Source organism: Ornithorhynchus anatinus, chromosome 1 (assembly GCF_004115215.2).
Source record: "Ornithorhynchus anatinus isolate Pmale09 chromosome 1, mOrnAna1.pri.v4, whole genome shotgun sequence".
Lineage (NCBI taxonomy): Eukaryota > Metazoa > Chordata > Mammalia > Monotremata > Ornithorhynchidae > Ornithorhynchus > Ornithorhynchus anatinus.
Genome location: NC_041728.1, coordinates 107,450,899 through 107,472,035, shown reverse-complemented (window position 1 = coordinate 107,472,035; position 21,137 = coordinate 107,450,899). Strand labels below are relative to the sequence as shown.

At 49.6% G+C, this 21,137-nt stretch overlaps 2 protein-coding genes across 19 annotated transcripts in view; one reads left to right on the top strand and one right to left on the bottom strand.

Moving 5' to 3' along the window:
- Positions 1–18,831, bottom strand: part of FBXO36 (F-box protein 36) — a 96,794-nt gene extending 77,963 nt beyond the window's left edge. Inside the window, exon 1 of one of the 2 annotated variants that reach the window (XM_039912641.1) lies at positions 17,960–18,831. In XM_039912641.1, coding sequence (XP_039768575.1) covers positions 17,960–18,762 — 803 coding nt within the window. In that variant the 5' untranslated portion in view covers positions 18,763–18,831. The remainder of the gene's footprint in view (positions 1–17,959) is intronic. The other variant, XM_029062000.2, reaches the window with a different exon arrangement.
- TRIP12 (thyroid hormone receptor interactor 12) overlaps positions 18,597–21,137 on the top strand; it is a 143,296-nt gene continuing 140,755 nt past the window's right edge. For all 17 annotated transcript variants that reach the window (XM_029061986.2, XM_029061978.2, XM_029061961.2 and 14 more), the window contains exon 1: positions 18,597–18,684. The gene's annotated coding sequence lies outside the window, so the exon portion shown is untranslated. The remainder of the gene's footprint in view (positions 18,685–21,137) is intronic.

The following is a 21,137-nucleotide window of genomic DNA, read 5'->3' as shown; positions in this document are numbered from 1 at the left end:
CCTTGATGTGACGGACGGATCATTCATTGGAGGTTTTGGCGAGGCTGGTCAAAGAAGTCAAACATGGCATCTATGGTAACCTTAAGGCCTTGCATCTTTGTCTTGCTCTTGCATTTGGGTCTGCACCCTCAGTCTTACAGCACTTATGTACATATCTTTAAATTATATATTCTAAATTACTTATTCATTCATATTCACGTCCGTCTCTCCCTCTAGACTCTAAGCTTGTAATGTGCAGGGAACGTGTCTGCTATTCTATATTGTGCCCTCCCAAGCGCTTAGTACAGTAAGTGCTCAATGAATATGATTAATATTTGTCATTTATTTATTTATATTCCTGTCTGTATCCCCCTTTAGACTGTAAGTTCCTTGTGGGCAAGGAACGTGCCTAACTCTGTTACGCTCTACTCTCCTAAGCGCTCTGCACACAGTAATACTCAATAATTATGATTGATTGATCGATTAAAGGCCAACTGCCACACACTACAAATTCCCTACATTTTCGGTTTGGTCTGACTCTTTATACCACGTTAGTACTGCACTCTCTGTCTCTGAGCCTCTTTGAGTCTTCTTGGTTTTCTATCTCCTTGGTTACCAACCCATCTCTGAAGATGTGCTATTCAGGTCACGGAATTCAATGGCAGCATTCAACTCCACCGCTGATGGCGATCCTTGGAGGCATGTAGGGTTTTTGCCAGGTGTAGACCGGGACCTAACCGTCATCTTCTTCAGGCTGGCAGTCCACAGTGTTTTGCTGAGCCTGAGAAGTGGTACATAATCACAAGTGGCTTCACGGATGCAAGTATGAGAAGCAGTGTGGCCTAATGGAAAGGGAATGGGCCTGAGAGTCAGAGGACCTGTGTTCCAATCCTGACTCTGTCACCTGCCTGTTATGTGACCTGGGGCAAGTCACTTAATTTCTCTGTACCTCAATTTCCTCAACTGCAGAATGGTGATTCAGTATCTGTTCTCTTACGTAGACTGTGAGCCCCATGTGGGACAGGGACCGTGTCCAACCTTCTTAAAGTATATCTACCCCATTGCTTAGAACAGTGGTGGACACATACTAAGTGCTTAACAAATACCATAATGCTATGTGTATTTCCAGAGCAGAGGCATCAGTACACTAACATATAGGGGTCCCTAGAAAAGTGATGCAAGGGCTTTACGCCTGTTGAGTTGAAAGAGATGTTGAGAGGATCAGAATACTATTGACACCAGCTTCCAGACTCCTTGCAGAACTTTTGAGCGTTTGTCCTTACAATAAGTTGAATAAGGCTAGACCTGGCAAACAAAACCCTGCTTTACTACTTTGGTTAGTGGGAAAGGCTTTGAGAAGCAGCATGGCCTAATAATAATAATAATAATAATGGTATTTGTTAAGCTCTTACTATCTGCCAAGCACTGTTCTAAGAACTGGGGTGGATAAAAGGTAATCAGGTTGTCCCACGTGGGGCTCACGGTCTTCATCTCCATTTTACAGATGAGGTGACTGAGGTACAGAGAAGTGAAGTGGCTTGTCCGAGGTCACACAGCGGAAAAGTGGCGGAGCCGGGATTAGAACCCATGTCCTCTGACCCCCAAGCTCGTGCTCTTTCCAAAAGCCACACTGCTTCTCTGAGGCCCAGTGGATTAAACATGGATCTGGGAGTCAGAGGGACCTGAGTTCTAATCCCAGCTCCATCGCTTGTCTTCTGGGTGATGTTGGGCAAGTCAAGTGTCACTCTTGTGTGCCTCAATTATTGCCTCAATTACCTCATCTGTAAAATGGGGATTGAAGCAGCGTGGCTCAGTGGAAAGAGCACGGGCTTTGGAGTCAGAGGTCATGGGTTCGAATCCCGGATCGGCCACTTGTCAGCTGTGTGACTGTGGGCAAGTCACTTAACTTCTCTGGGCCTCAGTTACCTCATCTGTAAAATGGGGATTAAGACTGTGAGCCCCATGTGGGACAACCTGATTCCCCTGTGTCTACCCCAGCGCTTAGAACAGTGCTCTGCACATAGTAAGCGCTTAACAAAGACCAACATTAACATTATAACACTGTGAGCCCCATATGGGACATGGACTGTGTCTAGCCTGATTAGCTTGTATCTATTCTAGTGCTTAGTGCAGCACCTGGTACATAATAAGGGCTTAACAAGGTGGTATTTGTTAAGCACTTATAAAAAACAAAGAAAAAAACCTATGGCTGTTCCAACTCTGATGCAGCTAGCCACATGGTTATCATAATAATAACAACTGTGTTTTTGTTAAGTGCTTGCTATGTCACTGTACTAAAGCGCTGGGGTAGATACAAGCAAATCGGGGTGCACAGAGTCCCCAGGGTCACACAGCAGACAAGTGGTGGAGCCGGGATTAGAACCCATGACCTTCTGACTCCCAGGCTCTATCGCCGAGACTATGCCATGTCTTGATTCTCGGTACGAGGGCAGTCCAAAAATTTTCTGTCATTTCCGGAGTTCAGGTTATAGTGATAGAACAAATCAATCGATCAATCTATGGTACGTACTGAGCACCTACTGTTTGCAGAGTACTGTACTAAGCACTTGGGAAAGTACGATATAGTAGAGTTGGTGGCCGCAAGGAGTTGACAGGGTATTTTTGCAAGGTCTCTGAATGTCACCGAGAAGTACTGATGTTGCTCTCTGCATTTCTCCTGGCTCTGAAGTACAGTAATGGTCATGCTTGTTCTGCACCACTGTGATCCGAAGCCCCACTGTGATTCTGGGAAGGCATGGTTAATTATGTTCTTCCATCATCAACCCCATTCCAGGAAGATTCCAGGTAGAATTTCGCTAAGCACAGAGAGTAGTAAAATCCCAGGAAAGATTCTGTTGTTTTTTTGGATATGTGAAGCACTTGCTGTATGTCAAGCACTAATCTAAGCACTGGGGGAGATACAAGATAATCAGGTACCCCTGCCCTCTCCTGCCTCACCTAGCTACTCTCCTGTTACATCCCCAGCCGGCACACTTCGCTCCTCTAATTCTAATCTTCTCCCTGGACCTCAATCTCATCTATCTCGCCACTGACCTCTGGCCCTCGTCCTACCTCTGACCCGAAATGTCCTCCCTCTTCATTCATTCATTTGTATTTATTGAGCACTTGCTGTGTGCAGAGCACTATAGTAAGTGCTTGGAAAGTACAATACAGCCAATAAAGAGAGACAATCCCTGCCCATAACAGGCTCACAGTCTAGAGGGGAGGAGACAGACATCAAATGGGCATCTATATAAATAAATAGAATTACAGATATATACATATATACATAAGTGCTGTGGGGCAAGGGGAGGGGGAAAGAGTAAAGGGAGCGAGTCAGGGTGATGCGGAAGGGAGTGGGAGCTGAGGAAAAGTGGGGTTTAGTCTGGGAAGGCCTCCAGGAGGAGGTGCACCTTCAGTAGGACTTTGAAGCAGGGAGAGTGATTGTTTGGCAGATTTGAAGAGGGAGGACGTTCCAGGCCAGAGGTAAGATGTGGGCCAGCATCGAAGGCAGGACAGGTGAGAATGAGGCACAGTGAGAAGGTTAGTGGCAGAGGAGAGGAGTGTATGGGCTGGGGTGTAGAAGGAGAGAAGGGAGGTGAGGTAGGAGGGGGCAAGGGGATGGAGAGTTTTGAAGTCAATAGTGAGGATTTTTGCTTCATGTGAAGGTAGACCGACAACCACTGGAGATTTTTGAGGAGGTGGGTGACATGCCCTGAACGTTTCTGTAGAAAGAGAATCTGTAGAAAGTATGGACTGAAATGGGGAGAGACAGGAGTTTGGGAGGTCAGCAAGGAAGCTGATGCAGTAATTTAAGCGAGATAGGATGAGTGATTAGACAGTAAGCCTGTCAAAGGGCAGGGACTGCCTCTGTTACCGATCTGTACATTCCAAGCGCTTAGTACAGTGCTCTGCACATAGTAAGTGCTCAATAAATACTATTGAATGAATGAATGAATGATCGTACCAACGTGGTAGCGGTTTGGATGGGGAGGAAAGGGCGGATCATATCCAACAGACAATTACTCTCCCCCAATTGAAAGTCTTATTGGAGGCACATCTCCGCCAAGAGGCCTTCCCTGACTAAGCCCTCTTTTCCTTTTCTTCCACTCCCTTCTGCATTGCCCTGACTTGCTCCCTTCATTCATCCCCCCTCCCAGCCCCACAGCACGTAGGTACCCATCTGCAATTTATTTATTTATATTAATGTCTGCCTCCCCCTCTAGACTGTAAGGTCTCTGCGGGCAGGGAATGTGTCTGTAATATTATTATATTGTACTCTTCCAAGCACTTAGTACAGTGCTCTGCACACAGGAAGCATTCAATAAATATGACTGACTAGCTGACAGGTATCGTACAGGGCTCAAGGTCTAAGTAGGATGGAGACCAGGTATTAGATCCCCATTTCATAAATGAGGAAACTGAGGAGTCAAGAAGAAAGTTTCAAGAATAATCAGTAATCTTCTCTTTCTCTTTGACGACAGTGATAATAGCGGCATCTGTGAATTTTGTTTTATTTCTCCAGTGAAGAGGGGAAGAGCCAATGAAGTCAACGGAGCGGTGTACACTCTCCTCTCTTGTACATCTCGGCAGGAACCCGTGAGATCTAGGGAGCCCTGCCCTCCTGCCCGGCTCTCCCCGCAGTGGTGTTGGACTGTGATTTATATCTTCACATGTTTACAATCAATCAATGGTATTTATTGTGTGCTTACTGTGTGCAGAGCATTGTACTAAGTGTTTGGGAGAGTATCAAAGAACAGAGATGGTAGACACATTCCCTGCCCACAAGAGCTTACAGTTTAAAGGTAGACTATTCTTCGTAAAGGTCCTCCAATAGCAGGATGTGTGTTGATAATAATTATGGCATCAAGCACTGTTCTAAGTAGATACAAATCTCATAGATAAAAATCAAGCAACTGTATTTACTGTGGGCTTACTGTGTGCAGAGCACTGTACAAAATGCTTGAGGGAATACAAAATAACACTATCACGGACACATTCTCTGCCCACTGGAGGACTTAGTACAGTCTAGAGCACTGTACTAAGCGCTCGGGAGAGTAGAGTCTAAACTCTAAAAACTCTAGTGAACTCTCCCAAGCACTTAGTAGAATGCCCTTGGGGAGGCACAGTCCAACTAGGAAGGAGAACAGGTTTTGAATCCTCACTTTGAAGACGACAGGTAACTGAGGCCCAGAGAAGTTAAGTGACTTGCCCCAAATGACACAGCAGAAAAATGGCAGATCCAGGGTTAGAACCCAGATCCTCTAACTCCCAGGCCCGTGGTCTTCCACTAGGCCACACTGCTTCCCAATGAGATCACTGATGTACTGTTGCTCTCTCTTTACTATTCCCACTGGTGACGAGGGAAATGATCCACTCTTCAGGCATGCTTAGAAGTCCCTGGTTTGGTAAGGTCCTCATAGGCTCGTATCCATCTCTTTGGCCTCTGCATTCACCATCTGTCACTCTTGCTTCTTCGGACGTCCTGAATTCCGTGACCAAAGCTTTGCTAAGCATCACTTCTGTCAGGGTTAGGAGACTCTGCAAGGGGTTGTTGATCTACTGCTTGTTTTGCTCAAAGTTGCTCCTTGATCTCTGAGTCATCCTCATCAAACCAGTCCTAGTGTTTTCCTCTGGAAGTTCGCACAGTCTTCGAGGCTACCAAGCGGAGAGGCTCTCACTGCGACACCCAATCACGGGCCCCAGTGGTAGGGGGAGAGGTGTTCCACCAGAAACAGCTTTACTTGGAGATAGGAGAGGAGGCGATCTGGGCAGAGGGCCTTGGGAAAGAGAATGGAAAAAAAGGGAAGGTGAAAAGATGGGGAGAGGGAAAAGGACAGAAGGAGAAAGTACAAAAGCAGGAAGAGAAAATAGGATGGGAAGGAGGGGAAAAGAGTGAGAAACAGCGAGGCCTAGTGAAAACAGTATGGGCCTCGGAGCCAGGCCAACCTGGGTTCTAATCCTGGCTTCATCATTTGCCTGCTCTTTGACCTCTGGCAAGTCCCTTCACATCACTGTGCCTCGGTTTCCTCATCCTCTAGCATGTGAATTCATAGAATGTGTCTATTAACTCTAGTGAATTGCATTCTCCCAAGCGCTTAGTTCAGTATTCTGCACCAAGTAAGGACTCTAGAAATGTGAGTAATTGATTGATTTGTAAAATGGGGATTAAATACCTGTTCTCCCTCCCCGTTAGATTGTGAGCAACATGTGGGACCAGGACTGTGTCTGATCTGATTGCTTTGCCCCTACTCCAGTGCTTAAATACCACAATTATTGTTATTACTATTCGTAATAATATTAATAATAGGTGGAAAGCATAAACATCGGAATTGAAAGAGAAATTAAAACAAGAGAGAGAAAGGTAAAGCACAAAGGAAGAAATAACCACCCAACAGAAACATATCAAAGAACGGGATTAAAGGCAAATCAATACTAAAGGCAAAGAGAGATGAAAGGAGAAATAAACTGATGAGGAGAGGGGCCATCAGAGGAGTTAGAAAAACGGGAGCCAGATGATTTTGGAGAGAAGATGGTGGCTGGGGAGGGACAGAGTAGGGTAAGTGACAATAGGCTGGTGGGTCCAAAGAGAATAAAGGGGCCCGAAAGCAGGTGAGGTAGATGTAAGCAGGGAGGTAAGTGAACAAACTAACCAAACCACAGGTGGCCTCTGATTTTGGTCCCTGTCACCTTCGTTATGTTGGTGGTGATGAGCTCTGGAGAATTCAGCCATTACACATTTCAATGTCACTTATTAATGTGAAAATTATATATTTCCATTCTGAAATAACTAGTTGGAAGCACCACTTTGGAAAACTAGCCTCATTTATGTACACGTTCATTCGGACACTGAAATTATCAGTCAGCTATTTCTTCCGGATATCATCGGACTACTTCCCGGGGCACACGTTCAAAGGGAGGAGTTAGTCTGGATCAAGAAAAACCCTTAGCAAGGACAAGTTATGACTTGGTTTAAAATGCAACTATGTTGTCTGTAAATGATAAGAGAATACTATGAATATGAAAATTTCAGGTGAACCCAGAAATGGGGGTGGTTAACAAGTTTGGGCATTTGCCTGTCAAACGCTTAGTAGAGAATCCCAATTCTCTTCCTGCTTTTGTACTTTCTCCTCTGTCCTTTTCCCTCGCCCCATCTTTTCACACTCCCTTTTTTTCCATTCTCTTTTCTGAGGCCCTTTGCCCAGATCGCCTCCTCTTTTATCTCCCAAGTAGAGCTGTTTCTGGTGGAAACCTCTCCCTCTACCACTGGGGTCCATGATTGGGTGTCCGCCTCAGTAAGTGCACAATAAATACAATTGATTGATTTCCCTTACCCAGAATTGCAGGGCATCAGATACTTCCCATTTTGTTGGAAGTTCCTCGAGAGCAGAAACCATGTCATGTTCTGTGGTAATCTTCAGCCCTTAGTTTAGAGCTTTCCCAAAGAAATGCTAAATCAAAACTTTTGAGGATGATGCAATCCCAAAGCAAGGGCAGTATTTCTTTCTAGGGAGTTGGAAAGGACTATTGATCCTACACTGGACTTTTCCATCCTTCCACACACCTAGAGTGCTATAATTTGTCGATAGCTTGACTTCAAACACAAAGGACAGCTATTTATCATTTGTAATCAACCTCTTAACTATCTCAACTATTGTATATCTGGCAATCTGTGCTCACCTATGTTTCCCCCTCATGGTGCTAAGCTTCTCCAGGGCAGGGAACATGCCTTTGATCCCCTACTAGACTGTACGTTCCTTGCAGACAGGGATCGGTTCTACCTAGTCTACTGTATTGTACTCTCCCAACTGCTTAGTACAGTGTTCTACTCAATAAATAGCACTGGTTGATTGATTTTACTTCTATTTGTGTTCTCCAGGACCTAATAAAGTGTTCGGTTTCTGGTGGGCACTCAGCAAAAGCTTCTGTTGCTAATTCGTTATAGCGCATGTATGCGTGTGTTTGTGCATATATATCTATCTAGGTCAATTCCTATCTATGGGCAGGGAAGGTGTCCACTAATTCTGTTGTACTGTACTCTCCCAATTGCTTAGTAAAGCGCCCTGCACATAGAAAGTGCTCACTAAATATTCATTCATGTATTCATTCATTCAATTATATTTATCGAGTGCTTACTGCATGTAGAGCACTGTACTAAGCGCTTGGAAAGTACAATTCAGCAATAAAGAGAGACAATCCCTGCCCATACCGGGCTTACAGTCTAGAAGGGGGGACACAGACATCAAAACAAGTAAACAGGCATCAATATAAATAGATATATACAGATCAAAACAAGTAAACAGACATCAATACAAATAGAATTATAGCTATGCACATATATACACAAGTGCTGTGGGGCAGGGGGAGGGAAGTAGAGAAAAGGGAGTGAGTTGTGGAGGAGGAGCTGAGGAAAAGGGGGCTTATTCTGGGAAGGCCTCTTGGAGGAGGTGAGCCTTCAGTAGGGCTTTGAAGGGCAGAAGTTTGATTGTTTGGCGGATTTGAGGAGGGAGGGTGTTCCAGGCCAGAGAGATAGGACGTGGAGTTGACGGTGGGACAGGCAAGAATGAGGCACAGTGAGAAGGTTAGCACCAGAGGAGCAGAGTGTGTGGGCTGGGATGTAGGAGGGAGGGGAGGGGAGGTAGTAGGGGACAAGGGGATGGAGAGCTTTGAAGCCAATAGTGAGGAGTTTTTGTTTGATATGGAGGTTGATAGGCAACCACTGGAGGTTTTTGAGAAGGGGGGGGGTGACATGCCCAGAGTGTTTCTGTAGAAAGATAATCTGGGCAGTAGAGTGAAATATGGAGTGAAGTGGGGAGGTCAGCAAGGAGGCCAATGCAGTAATCCAGTTGGGATAGGATAAGTGACTTTACTAAAGTGGTAGCGGTTTGGATGGAGAGGAAAGGGAGGATCTTGGCAATGTTGTGAAGGTGAGACTGGCAGGCTTTGTTGATGGATTGGATACGTGGGGTGAATGAGAGAGCGGAGTCAAGGATGACACCAAGGTTGCGGGCTGTTGAGATGGGAAAGACCGTTATGCCGTCCATAGTGATGGGAAAGTTCAGGAGAGGACAGGGTTTGGGAGGGAAGATAAGGAGCTCAGTCTTGGACATGTTGAGTTTTAGGTGGTGGGAGGATATCTAAGTAGAGATGTCCTGAGGGCAGGAGGAGATGCGAGCCTGGAGGGAGGAAGAGAGAACAGGGGAGGAGACAAAGATTCTGGTATCATCCACATAGAGCTGACAGTTAAAGCCACGGGAGCGAATGAGTTTTCCAAGGGAATGAATGTAGATGGAGAATAGAAGGGGACCGAGAACTGACCCTTGAGGAAACCCTACAGTTAGGGGATGGGAGGGGGAGGAGGAGCCTGCGAAGGAGACCGAGAGGTCAGAGAGGTGAGGAGAACCAGGAAAGGACAGAGTCAATGAAGCTAAGGTTGGATCAAGTGTTGAGGAAAAGCGAATGGTCGACAGTGTCAAAGGCAGCTGAGAGGTCGAGGAGGATCAGGATAGGAAGTTTATCAAGAAAGTCTTGTTGGAGGAGGAGGGATTTTAGGAAGGATTTGAATGAGGAGAGAGCTGGTGGTCTGTCTTATGTGGGAAAGGAGGTTCTGTCATGCTGGGAGAACAGCGTGGGTGGATGTCGGGATGGAGGGTAGGGGGCAGGGACTTTGTCCGATCTTCATTCATTCATTCAATAGTATTTATTGAGCGCTTACTATGTGCAGAGCACTGTACTAAACGCTTGGGATGAACAAGTCGGCAACAGATAGAGACAGTCCCTGCCGTTTGACGGGCTTACAGTCTAATCGGGGGAGACGGACAGACAAGAACAATGGCACTAAACAGCGTCAAGGGGAAGAACATCTCGTAAAAACAATGGCAACTAAATAGAATCAAGGCGATGTACAATTCATTAACAAAATAAATAGGGTAACGAAAATATATACAGTCGAGCGGACGAGTACAGTGCTGTGGGGATGGGAAGGGAGAGGTGGAGGAGCAGAGGGAAAAGGGGAAAATGAGGCTTTAGCTGCGGAGAGGTAAAGGGGGGATGGCAGAGGGAGTAGAGGGGGAAGAGGAGCTCAGTCTGGGAACGCCTCTTGGAGGAGGTGATTTTTAAGTAAGGTTTTGAAGAGGGAAAGAGAATCAGTTTGGCGGAGGTGAGGAGGGAGGGCGTTCCAGGACCGCGGGAGGACGTGACCCAGGGGTCGACGGCGGGATAGGCGAGACCGAGGGACGGTGAGGAGGTGGGCGGCGGAGGAGCGGGGCGTGCGGGGTGGGCGGTAGAAAGAGAGAAGGGAGGAGAGGTAGGAAGGGGCGAGGTGATGGAGAGCCTTGAAGCCTAGAGTGAGGAGTTTTTGTTTGGAGCGGAGGTCGATAGGCAACCACTGGAGTTGTTTAAGAAGGGGAGTGACATGCCCAGATCGTTTCTGCAGGAAGATGAGCCGGGCAGCGGAGTGAAGAATAGACCGGAGCGGGGCGAGAGAGGAGGAAGGGAGGTCAGAGAGAAGGCTGACACAGTAGTCTAGCCGGGATATAACGAGAGCCCGTAATAGTAAGGTAGCCGTTTGGGTGGAGAGGAAAGGGCGGATCCTGGCGATATTGTAGAGGTGAAACCGGCAGGTCTTGGTAACGGATAGGATGTGTGGGGTGAACGAGAGGGACGAGTCAAGGATGACACCGAGATTGCGGGCCTGCGGGATGGGAAGGATGGTCGTGCCATCCACGGTGATAGAGAAGTCTGGGAGCGGACCGGGTTTGGGAGATCTGATAAAGTATCTTGTATCTACTCTAGTGCTTGGTGAAAAGGGTTTAATAACTATGATTATTATAATTATTCCTGGAAAGAGAAAAAGAACGGGAAACCAAAGTGAACCCATTTATTTATATTAATGTCTGTCTCCCCCTCTAGACTGTAATCTCACTGGGGCAGGGAAGTGTGTTGTATTCCCCCAAGATCTTAGTATACTGCTCTGCGCACGGTAAGTGCTCATCCATTGTATTGTACTTTCCCAAGCGCTTAGTACAGTGCTCTGCACCCAGTAAGCACTTAATACATACAATTGAATGAATGAATGATGCTGATATAACGCTGCTGAGAAGCAGCATGGCTCAGTGGAAAGAGCACGGGCTTGGGAGTCAGAGGTCATGAGTTTGAATCCCAGCTCTGCCGCTTGACAGCTGTGTGACTGTGGGCAAGTCACTTAACTTCTCTGTGCCTCAGTGACCTCATCTGTAAAATGGGGATTAACTGTGAGCCTCACGTGGGACAACCTGATTACCCTGTATCTACCCCAGCGCTTAGAACAGTGCTCGGCACATAGTAAGCGCTTAACAAATACCAACATTATTATTATTAACGATGAAGGTATTAGTTAGGAAGAGCTATGTTCAGACTGTCTTTCTGAAATATGATATGAAAAAAATGACAAATTCGATTTCAAAGACAGTAGTAATCTTATCAGCAAAAGCCAGGCTCTGTCACACTACAACTGAGAATATGCGGCTAGGTGGGAAGGTGGGGTTGAGGGGGAGGAAGGAAAAGAGTGGTGTGACACTAGGGAAATGGTTGGCTGGTTCTCTGCTAAAGGACAGGGTGGTCAGAGGGTGGGTAGGCGAACAGGGCCTTGATGGTGGTAGGTAGACACAGGGACACTTGGTTTATCTGGCCTGTCAGCACTATCCTTTCATTCATTCATTCAATAGTATTTATTGAGCGCTTACTATGTGCGGAGCACTGTACTAAGCGCTTGGAATGTACAAGTCGGCAACAGATAGAGACAGTCCCTGCCCTTTGATGGGCGCACAGTCTAATCGGGGGAGATGGGCAGACAAGAACAATGGCAATAAATAGAGTCAAGGGGAAGAACATCTCATAAAAAACAATGGCAACTAAACAGAATCAGGGTGATGTACATCTCATTAAACAAAATAAACAAAATAAACAGGGTGATAAAGATATATACAGTTGAGCAGATGAGTACAGTGCTGAGGGGGTGGGACGGGAGAGGGTAAGGGGGGAGAAGAGGGTTTAGCTGCGGAGAGGTGAAGGAGGGGTAGAGGGAGCAGAGGGAAAAAGGGGGGAGCTGGGTGACCTTGGGCAAGTCATTTCACTTCTCTGTGCCTCAGTGACCTCATCTGTAAAATGGGGATTGAGACTGTGATCCCCACACGGGACAGGGACTGTGTCCAACTGGATTTTCTCATATCCTTTCCCCTTACACACTTGCATGCCAACTGGGATCAAAACTTTAAATTTCAAGGCTTCAAAGTAGAGGGACAACACATTACAAGGTACTCAATCAAACTTCAATGTGGCCTAGTGGAAAGAGCATGGACCTAGGAGTCAGACATCCTGGGTTGTGGCTCGGCCATTTGCCGGCTATGCAACATTGGGCAAGTCACTTCTCTAAATATTGACCTCTGCCTCCCCACCTCTGCGGACTGTGAGCCCGTTGTGGGCAGGGATTGTTTCTCTTTATTGCTGTACTGTATTTTCCAAGAACTTAGTAGAATGCTCTGCACCCAGTAAGCGCTCAATAAATAATTATAATAATAATTATGGCATTGGTTAAGCACTTACTATGTGCCAAGCACTGTTCTTACGATTGAATTGAATGAATAAACACCAGCTCTGCCACCTGTCTGCTGTGTGACCTTGGGCAAGTCATTTCACTTTGTGCCTCAGTTCGCTCATCTGTAAAATGGGGATTGAGACTGTGAGCCCCATTGGAGATAGGGTCTGTGTCCAACCTGATTTGTTTGTATATACCCCAGAGCTCAGTCTAGTGCCTGGCACATATTAAGTACTTAACAAAAACCCAATTACTATTATTATTACCCACTCTTTGTTCCCCTTCAACTGTGCGCCCCATGTGGGGCAAGGACTGAGTCCGTTCTGATTATCCTGTATCTACCCTTGCATTTAGTGCAATGTGGCACAGAGTAAGTGCTTAACATAGCAAGTGCCCTTATCATCCGCCCTTACCACCCACTCCAATTACTAGTCATGGTTATCTTCCACCCACCTCAGGCCCCACCTCCAACTTTCTGAACCATTTTAATCTCTTTCTCACATTCCTTCTCTCATTTTCCATCCCTATGTTGATCCGGGGACTTCAATATTCATTCATTCATTCAATAGTATTTATTTAGCACTTACTATGTGCAGAGCACTGTACTAAGCGCTTGGAATGTACAATTCAATATTCATGTGGATGTCCCTGATGACACTTACACTGTCCACCTCCTCTCACTCCTTTACTCCAGACACCTCCTGCTCCATCCCACCTCATACACTCACCCACTTTCTCTCTCCAAACTTCTTGAGAGAGTTGTTTACACCTGCCGTCTCTACTTCCTATTCTCCGATTCTCTCCTAGATCCCCTCCAATCGGGGTTCTGCCCCCTTTGCTCCACAGAAACAACAGCCCTCTCTAAGGTCACCAATAAGCTCCTCACCATCCACCTCTGCCTCAAACAGAAACTCCTTACCATCAATTTTAAAGTATTCAATCACCTTGCCCCCTCCTACCTCACCTCACTACTCTCCTGCTACATCCCAATCCTCCTCCTTTGCTCCTCTAATGCCAACCTGCTCACTGTACCTCTCACCCACGTCCTGCCTCTGGCCTGGAGCACCCTCTCTTCATATAGGACAGATAATGACTCTCCACCACCTTAAAGCCTTACTGAAGGCACATCTCCTTCCAGAGGCCTTCCTAACTAAGCCCTCCTTTTCTGTTGTCCCACTCCCTTCTGCCTCAGCTGACACGCTCCTTTTATTCATCCCTCCCTCCCAGCCCCTCCGCACTTATGTACATAGCTGTAATTTTAGTGATTTATGTTAATGTCTGTCTCCCCCTCTAGGCTGTGAGCTTACTGTGGGCAGGGAATGTGTCTGTTATGTTGTATGGTACTCTCCCAACCTCTTAGTACAATTTGCTTGGCACACAGTAAGTGCTCAATAAATACGATTGGCTGACTGACTGACTGACAAAAACCAGTGAATGAATAAATGAAATCTGACGGCCTCTACTCCATCCTAATCCTCCTAGACCTCTCAGCCACCTTTGAACCTGTAGACCACTCTCTTCTCTTTGAAACATTATCCAACCTGGGATTCACTGACACTGTCTTGTCTTGGTTCTCCTCCTAGCTCTCTGATAGCTTCTTCTGGGTCGCTTTTGCTGGCTCCTCCTCTGCCTCCCACGCCCTAACTTTGGGTGTCCCGCAAGATTCAGCTCTGGGTCTCCTTTTATTTTCCTGCTACCCCCACTCCCCTGGAGGACCCATTCGCGACCATGGCTTCAATTACCGTCTCTCTGCAGACGATTCCCAAATCTACAGCTCTAGCTCTGACCTCTCTCCTTCCCCGCAATCTCACATTTCCTCCTGCCTTCAAGACATCTCTACTTGGATTTCCCACCAGCACCTCATACTAAACAAGTCCAAAACTGAATTCCTTGTCTTGTCACCCCAAACTCTGTCCTCTGCCTGTCTCTCCCATCACTATAGACAGCACCACTATCCCTCCTACTGCCCAAACCCGTAACTCTGGCGCTGTCCTCGACTCAGCTCTCTCTCATTCCACCTGCATATTCAAGGTGTCACCATATCCTGTCAGTTCTACCTTCACAACACTGCCAAACCCCACCCTTTCCTCTCTATCCAAACTACTACCGCGCTGATCCGGGCACTTATCCTATCTCGCCTTGATTGCCGCATCTGCCTCCTCACTGACCTCCCGGCCTCCTGTCTCTCCCCACTCCAATCCACCCTTCACTCTGCTGTACAAATCATTTATAAACAAAAATGTCCAGGTCATGCCTCCCCACTCCTCTAGTACCTCCCAGTAGCTGCCCAGCCACCTCCACATCAAGTAGAACCTACCATTGGCTTTTAAAAGCATTCAATCAGCTTGCTTCATCCTACCTCCCCTCATTAATCTCCTACTACAGCCCAGCCCGCACACTCTGCTCCTCTGCTGCCAGCTTCCTCACTGAACCCCGATCTCGTCTAACTTGCTGCCGATCCTCTTCTCTCGTCCTCCACAGAGCCTAGACCACCACCCTCTTCACCTTCAAAGCACTACTAGGTTAACATCTTCTCCAAGAGGCTTCCCCGATTAAGCCCTCTTGTACCCGGCTCGCTCACCCTTCCGTGTCACCTATGCACTTCAATCTGGACGCTTGATATGTGCCCCAACCCCAACCCCCCTGCACTTATGTACATTTCTTTAAACTCTATATTATATATTACTTATTTATTCATATTCATGACTGTCTCCCGCTCCAGACTGCAAGCTCTGTAGGGGTAGGGAACGTGTCTGCTAATTCTGTTGTGTTGCACTCGCCCAAGCACCTAGTACAGTGCTCTGCACCTAGTAAGCCCTCAATAAATATGATTGATTAACAAATACCATTATAGCTATTATTAGTACTCTTCTCTGGGTCTTAGTTTAATAATAATAATAATGTTGGTATTTGTTAAGCGCTTACTATGTGCAGCGCTGGGGTAGACACAGGGGAATCAGGTTGTCCCACATGGGGCTCACAGTCTTAGTCCCCATTTTACAGATGAGGTAACTGAGGCACAGAGAAGTTAAGTGACTTGCCCACAGTCACACAGTTGACAAGTGGCAGAGCTGGGATTTGAACTCATGACCTCTGACTCCAAAGCCCATGCTCTTTCCTCAGCTGTGAAATGGGGATTCGACCCCTGTTCTCCCTCCGCTTAGACTGTGAGCCCGATGTGGGACGGGGGCTGTGTCCAACCTGATTATTTTGAATCCACCTCAACTGGGCCTAGTGGAAAGAGTTCGGGCCTGGGAGTCAGAGGACCTGGGTTCTACTCCCGGCTCCGTCACATGTCTGCTGTGTGACCTGTGGCAAGTCACTTGACTTCTCTGTGTTTCAGTTACTTCATCTGTAAAATCTCTAAATCCTACCTAGATTAAATCCTACCTAGACGGTGAGCTCCATGTGGGACAGGGACTGCATCCAAGCCGATTGACATATCTATCCCAGCACTTAGAACAGTGCTTCTCAAATAGTAAGCGCTTAACAAGTACCATTTCTAATCATTATTATTATTATTACTTCAGCACTTAGTACAGTGCTTGGCACATAGCAAGTGCTGAACAAGTCTCACCATTATTATTTATTATTACTGGGCAAAAAAATCCAAGTATATCTTGAGAGCAACAGCACATAAATCATTAGCATTTCTCAAAATCAACATACAGCCCTAACAGTAAAATAAGGATGTCCTGGGTGAGGTGTATATACCCCATGAAAGCCCACTCCGTGGTCATGGGGTTGGGAAGTGAGAGTGATTAGACGAGGGAGAGTGAGCAATCAAAGCCATTTTCGTATAGGTCCTAAATTGGCAAGGGCAGGTAGTTAACAACACCAATTACTTGTGGAAACAGTGCACTGTAGTTCCCAATTGGGGGGGGGGTGCGGAAGGAGAGAAGGGTTGGAGAGTACCTGGATAAGGGGGGGAAGAAAGAGACAGGGGGAAGGATGAATAGGAAAGGGGGGCGGGGGAGGAGAAAAGGAAAGGGGAAGGGGGAAAAAGCAAAGAGGAAAAGGGGAAGATGGTAATGGGAAAGGGGAAGAGGGAAAGGGGAGAGAGCAAAGAGGAAAAGGAGATGGGGAAGAGGGGAAAGAGCAAAGAGGAAAAGGAGAAGAAGGTAATGGGAAAGGAGAAGGGGAAAAGGGGAAAGAGCAAAAAGGAAAAGAAGAGGGGAAAAGGGGAAAGAGCAAAGAGGAAAAGGAGAAGACAGTAATGGGAAAGAGGGAGGGGGAAATGGGGAAAGAGCAAAGAGGTAAAGGAGAAGAGGGAAATGGGAAAGAGGGAAGGGGAAATGGGGTTAAAGAGCAAAGAGGAAAAGGAGAAGAGGGGAATGGGAAAGGGAAGAGCAACGAGAAAAAGGAGAAGAGGGAAATGGGGAAGGGGAAGAACAAAGAGGAAAAGGAGAATAGGGTAATGGGGAAGGGGGCATGAAGGAGAAGAGGGTAATGGGAAAGGGGAAGGGAGAAGAGCAACGTGGAAAAGGAGAAGAGGGTAATGGGGAAATGGAAAAGGAGGGGGAAGAGCAAGGAGGAGAAGAGGGTAATGGGGAAGGGGGCATGAAGGAGAAGAAGGTAATGGGAAAGGGGAAGGGAGAAGAGCAACGTGGAAAAGGAGAAGAGGGTAATGGGGAAATGGAAAAGGAGGGGGAAGAGCAAGGAGGAGAAGAGGGTAATGGGGAAGGGGGCATGAAGGAGAAGAAGGTAATGGGAAAGGGGAAGGGAGAAGAGCAACGTGGAAAAGGAGAAGAGGGTAATGGGAAAGGGAAAAGGGAAGGGGGAAGAGCAAAGAGAAGGAGAAAAGGGAAATGGGGAAGGGGGCATAGAGGAGAAGGAGAAGAAGGTAATGGGGAAGGGAAAGGGGGGAAATCAAAGAGGAGAAAGAGATGAAGGTAATGGGAAGGGGGCATAGAGAAGGAGAAGAGGGCAATGGGGAAGGGAAAGGGGAGGGGGAAGAGCAACGAGGAGCAGGAGAAGAGGGTAATGGGGAAGGGAAAGGGGAGGGGGAAGAGCAACGAGGTGCAGGAGAAGAGGGTAATGGGGAAGGGGGCATAGTGGGGAAGGAGAAGAGGGTAACAGGGAAAGGAAAGGGGGAAGAGCAACGAGGAGAAGGAGAAGAGGGTACTGGGGAAGGGGGCATCCCTGTTGGTTCTTCCTGCCTGGTGACTAGAGGAAAGGCGTGCGGGTAAGGGGTGCAGGAGGACGAAACGGCTTCTAAGGGTGGGCGAGAAGCCAGGGGGGAGAGGAGGAAGAGCGTCTCTGCCAGGGAAGCCTGGACGGGAGGGTGGATACATATATATGTGTGTGTGTGTGTGCACCTAGAGATGAGTACGGAGAGGTAGGCGCAGGGCTGTGTGTGTGCATTGAGGGGAGGGGCCGGGTGGGACGGGTCCGGGCGGCACTGGCCTGGGACTGGGTGATCTGCAGCTGGTAGTAGTCCTTGCTGGGCGCCGGCGCCTGGCCCACCACCTCGAACAGCGTCTCCGGCAGCAGCGACGCCATCTTGGGACGCGGCGGCCGTCGCCACGACAACCAGGAAGGGGCGGGCCCCGGCCCGGGGTCAGGGGGCCGCAGCTTCGATAAAGCCCGGCCCGGGGGGTGGCGGGGAGGGGGGGGGGAGGCCGCCCGACCCTCGTCCCGCCGGGAGCGGGAGCAAGGAGGGAAGCCTCCCCGGTTGGGGCGAAGGGCGGCCCCGGGCAGCGGGGGTGGTAGTAGTTGACCAAAGGCTTCTGCGCCTCGGAAGGCCCGAGAGGGAGGAGGGAAGGAGGGAGGGAGGGTGACCCCGGCGGAGGGATATCCATCCCTCGGCCCTCGCCGGGAGGCAAGGACCAGCCCGAGTGGCCGAAGACCGGCCCATCCCGCCCGCCGCGGGGGAACCTGAGGCGTGGCCGCCTGGGGCCGGTGTCTTTAGTGCGGGGGTTTGGAGCGGGGGCCGCCCCGCCGTCCCTCCCCGGCACCGTCGCGGCGGGGACGGGGAAAGTAGTCCCTGCGAGAGCGCCCCGAAGGGGAGGCGGAAGGCGACGGGCGGTGCTGCGGCTCAGCTGATAATCGAAGGGACCTCGGAGCCGCCGCCGCCGCCAGTCGACGACGACGACCCCGCCATCGGACCGGGACGCCGGGGGCCGAACTAGGTAACCGATTCCCATCTCGGGGCGGGGGGCGGGAGGACGGCGCCGTTCCGGCCCCTCGTCGGAGCCTCGTCGTGTCATCGTCGGCCTCCCCGCGGGGAGCGGGCCCGGGGCCCGAGCTCGGGGCGGGGACCCCCCCCCATCCCGGGGAAGGGGGGGGCGACCGAGGACTTGGGGGGGGGTCCCCCCGACCCTCCGGAAACGGAGCGGGGGCCCGGAAGTGGCCAAGGAGCCGGGGGGGAGGACGCGGGCCGGCCCGGAAATGGAAAGCGGGAGCCATGGCGAGTAGTGGGCCTGCTGCTGCTACTGCTGGGGGGGAGGCGGGGAGGGGACGGTCCTGGGGGGGGCGGATGGGGGGGGGCGTGAGGAGGCGGCGGGGGGGGGGCGGTGGAGCAGCGGGGCGGGAGGAAGGGTTGCCCCCCCAGGCCTGAGCCTCGGGGCTGGGCCTCCTCGTTGCTAGGCCTGAGGCTGGCACCCCCTCTGCACCCCCCCCCCCCATTTTCACCCCTCCTAGGACGGACCCGCAAGGCCAGCGCGGCCCCCTCTCGCCCTTCCTTTCCCCCCGGGTTGGGAAGCTGGTCTCCTCCCCGAGGAAAAACCGTTTAATTGGGGCTCCATCGAAGCCCCCCCCCCCCCCGGAGTCCTGGAACGTGGGCTCCAGGGGGGAAACTGAGGCTCTAAGGGAGCCCCCGCCGGGCCCGTCCTGGGGCGTCGGAGCCACCCGATCCCGGGGGTCCCCTACCTCCGGGGGGCGTTCGGTTTTCTCCCCCCCTCCCCCGGGAGGGGGGGGGTCCGAGCAGGATGGAGAAGACCCCCCCCCCCGGCCTGCCGGGGGGGGGGTCCCGAACAAAGGTGTCCTCGCCCGGGCGGAGGAAGGAAGGACGGACGGACAGAGGGAGAGGCGAGGCCTACTCCCGGGCCTCAACGTGTCGCATTTACACCCCCGGGGGGGGCGGGGGGAGGGGGGGTCCCGGCCCACCGAGGACCGAGGAAAAAAGGGGGTTTTATTGGGGGGGGAGGGGGACCCCGGGGGGGGCGTCGGTCGGCTCCCCGAGGCCTCGTCCGGGGGCCCAGAGCCCCGCCGCCGCCGGACGTCATTGTGAGTTTCAGTGTCAACACAACTTCCACCTCCCCTTCCCCCCCTCCCCCCCACCCTATTCGGCGGCGCTTATCGATCAGTCGACGGCCGGGGCCCTTTCCATTGATCTTTGGGCAGTATCGGACCCGATCGGGGGTCCTGGGGGGGGCTTTTGGAGAGACCCTAAAGGTGCCCCTCTCCGGTATGGAAGCCCCACGACAATTAAGTAGCTGTCATTGTTTCCGTTCCGTGGCCCTGTGATTTGATTTTTATTTTCAGGAGTTTGCCTTAGCGAGGGGGTTTTTCTGTTTTTTTTTTTTTTTCTTCCCCGGGGGTGGGGGGGGGTCGGCCATTCAGGGCCGTTGGCTGCCGAGCCTCCACTCTCGTCCCCGTGCTCCCTAAAAAGGATTTAAATCATCTCGGGCGGCAGATGACAAGGCCACCGAGGCCTAGTTTTAATGAAAATTTGGTAAAGCGGAATTCCCAAGGCAACTGGGGCGGGGGGAAGGAGAAAAAAAAAAAAGGAAAAAGCATTGGTGGGTTAGAGCCTGGTGCATGTGTTTCCATTTCCATTGTGTATTACATCTAGTGCGGGTGGTAGCGACGCAGTTCACAGATCGGACTGCTTCCCAATGTTATCTGGATTTCCATTAAGTTGAGGACTCCCAGTTCCGAGGGCTTGTGTATTAAGCGGTTTATTTTTTTTTTAATTTCCATGTTAATATTGTCATTCTCCCCCCCCCCCCCCGATTTTCTAAAGTTGCTTCACGTAGCTGGCATAATTATCACCACCTTCCTGGATAAGAGCCCAAGTCGGAATGATGCTTGCCTCTTAAAATGGGGGAAACTGAGTCAGAAAAACTGCAAAGCGTGCCAAGTCACTTAATGGAACTAGATCCCCATTTTTATCCAGAGGCCCCCCTTTTTTTTCCCTCCCCCCCCCTTCCTACCAGGAAATTCTAAATAGATAGTTTGCTTATTGCATAATACCTTTGAGCTTGGTGGAAGAATGAAGCATTTATTTAGTCAGGTAAATAAGCTTTCTGTTTTGACCAGGATTTCTCGTGGAAAATAACGTAGATATTTAAAGTAGTCGTAGAGCTGCAAATTACCACAAATGTCTTTTTTCTTCAGTTCTCCTAGGGTATGGTTGATTTTGTGGGGTCTGAGCCAGTTTTCAATAAATAGCCTCTTGCAGGTTAAAAGAGGTCAGTGGAATCCTAATTGAGCTGGCGCAAAACAAAGGTTATTATGCCTCCCGCCCTCCCCACCTTCCTCGGTGCTGTATTTTTTACTTCTTTGGTTCTCATGGATCAGGTAGGATGTACATGGGTGATGAGTGACCTGCTCCTACGTCGACAGGCTTTGTGAGTGTAGG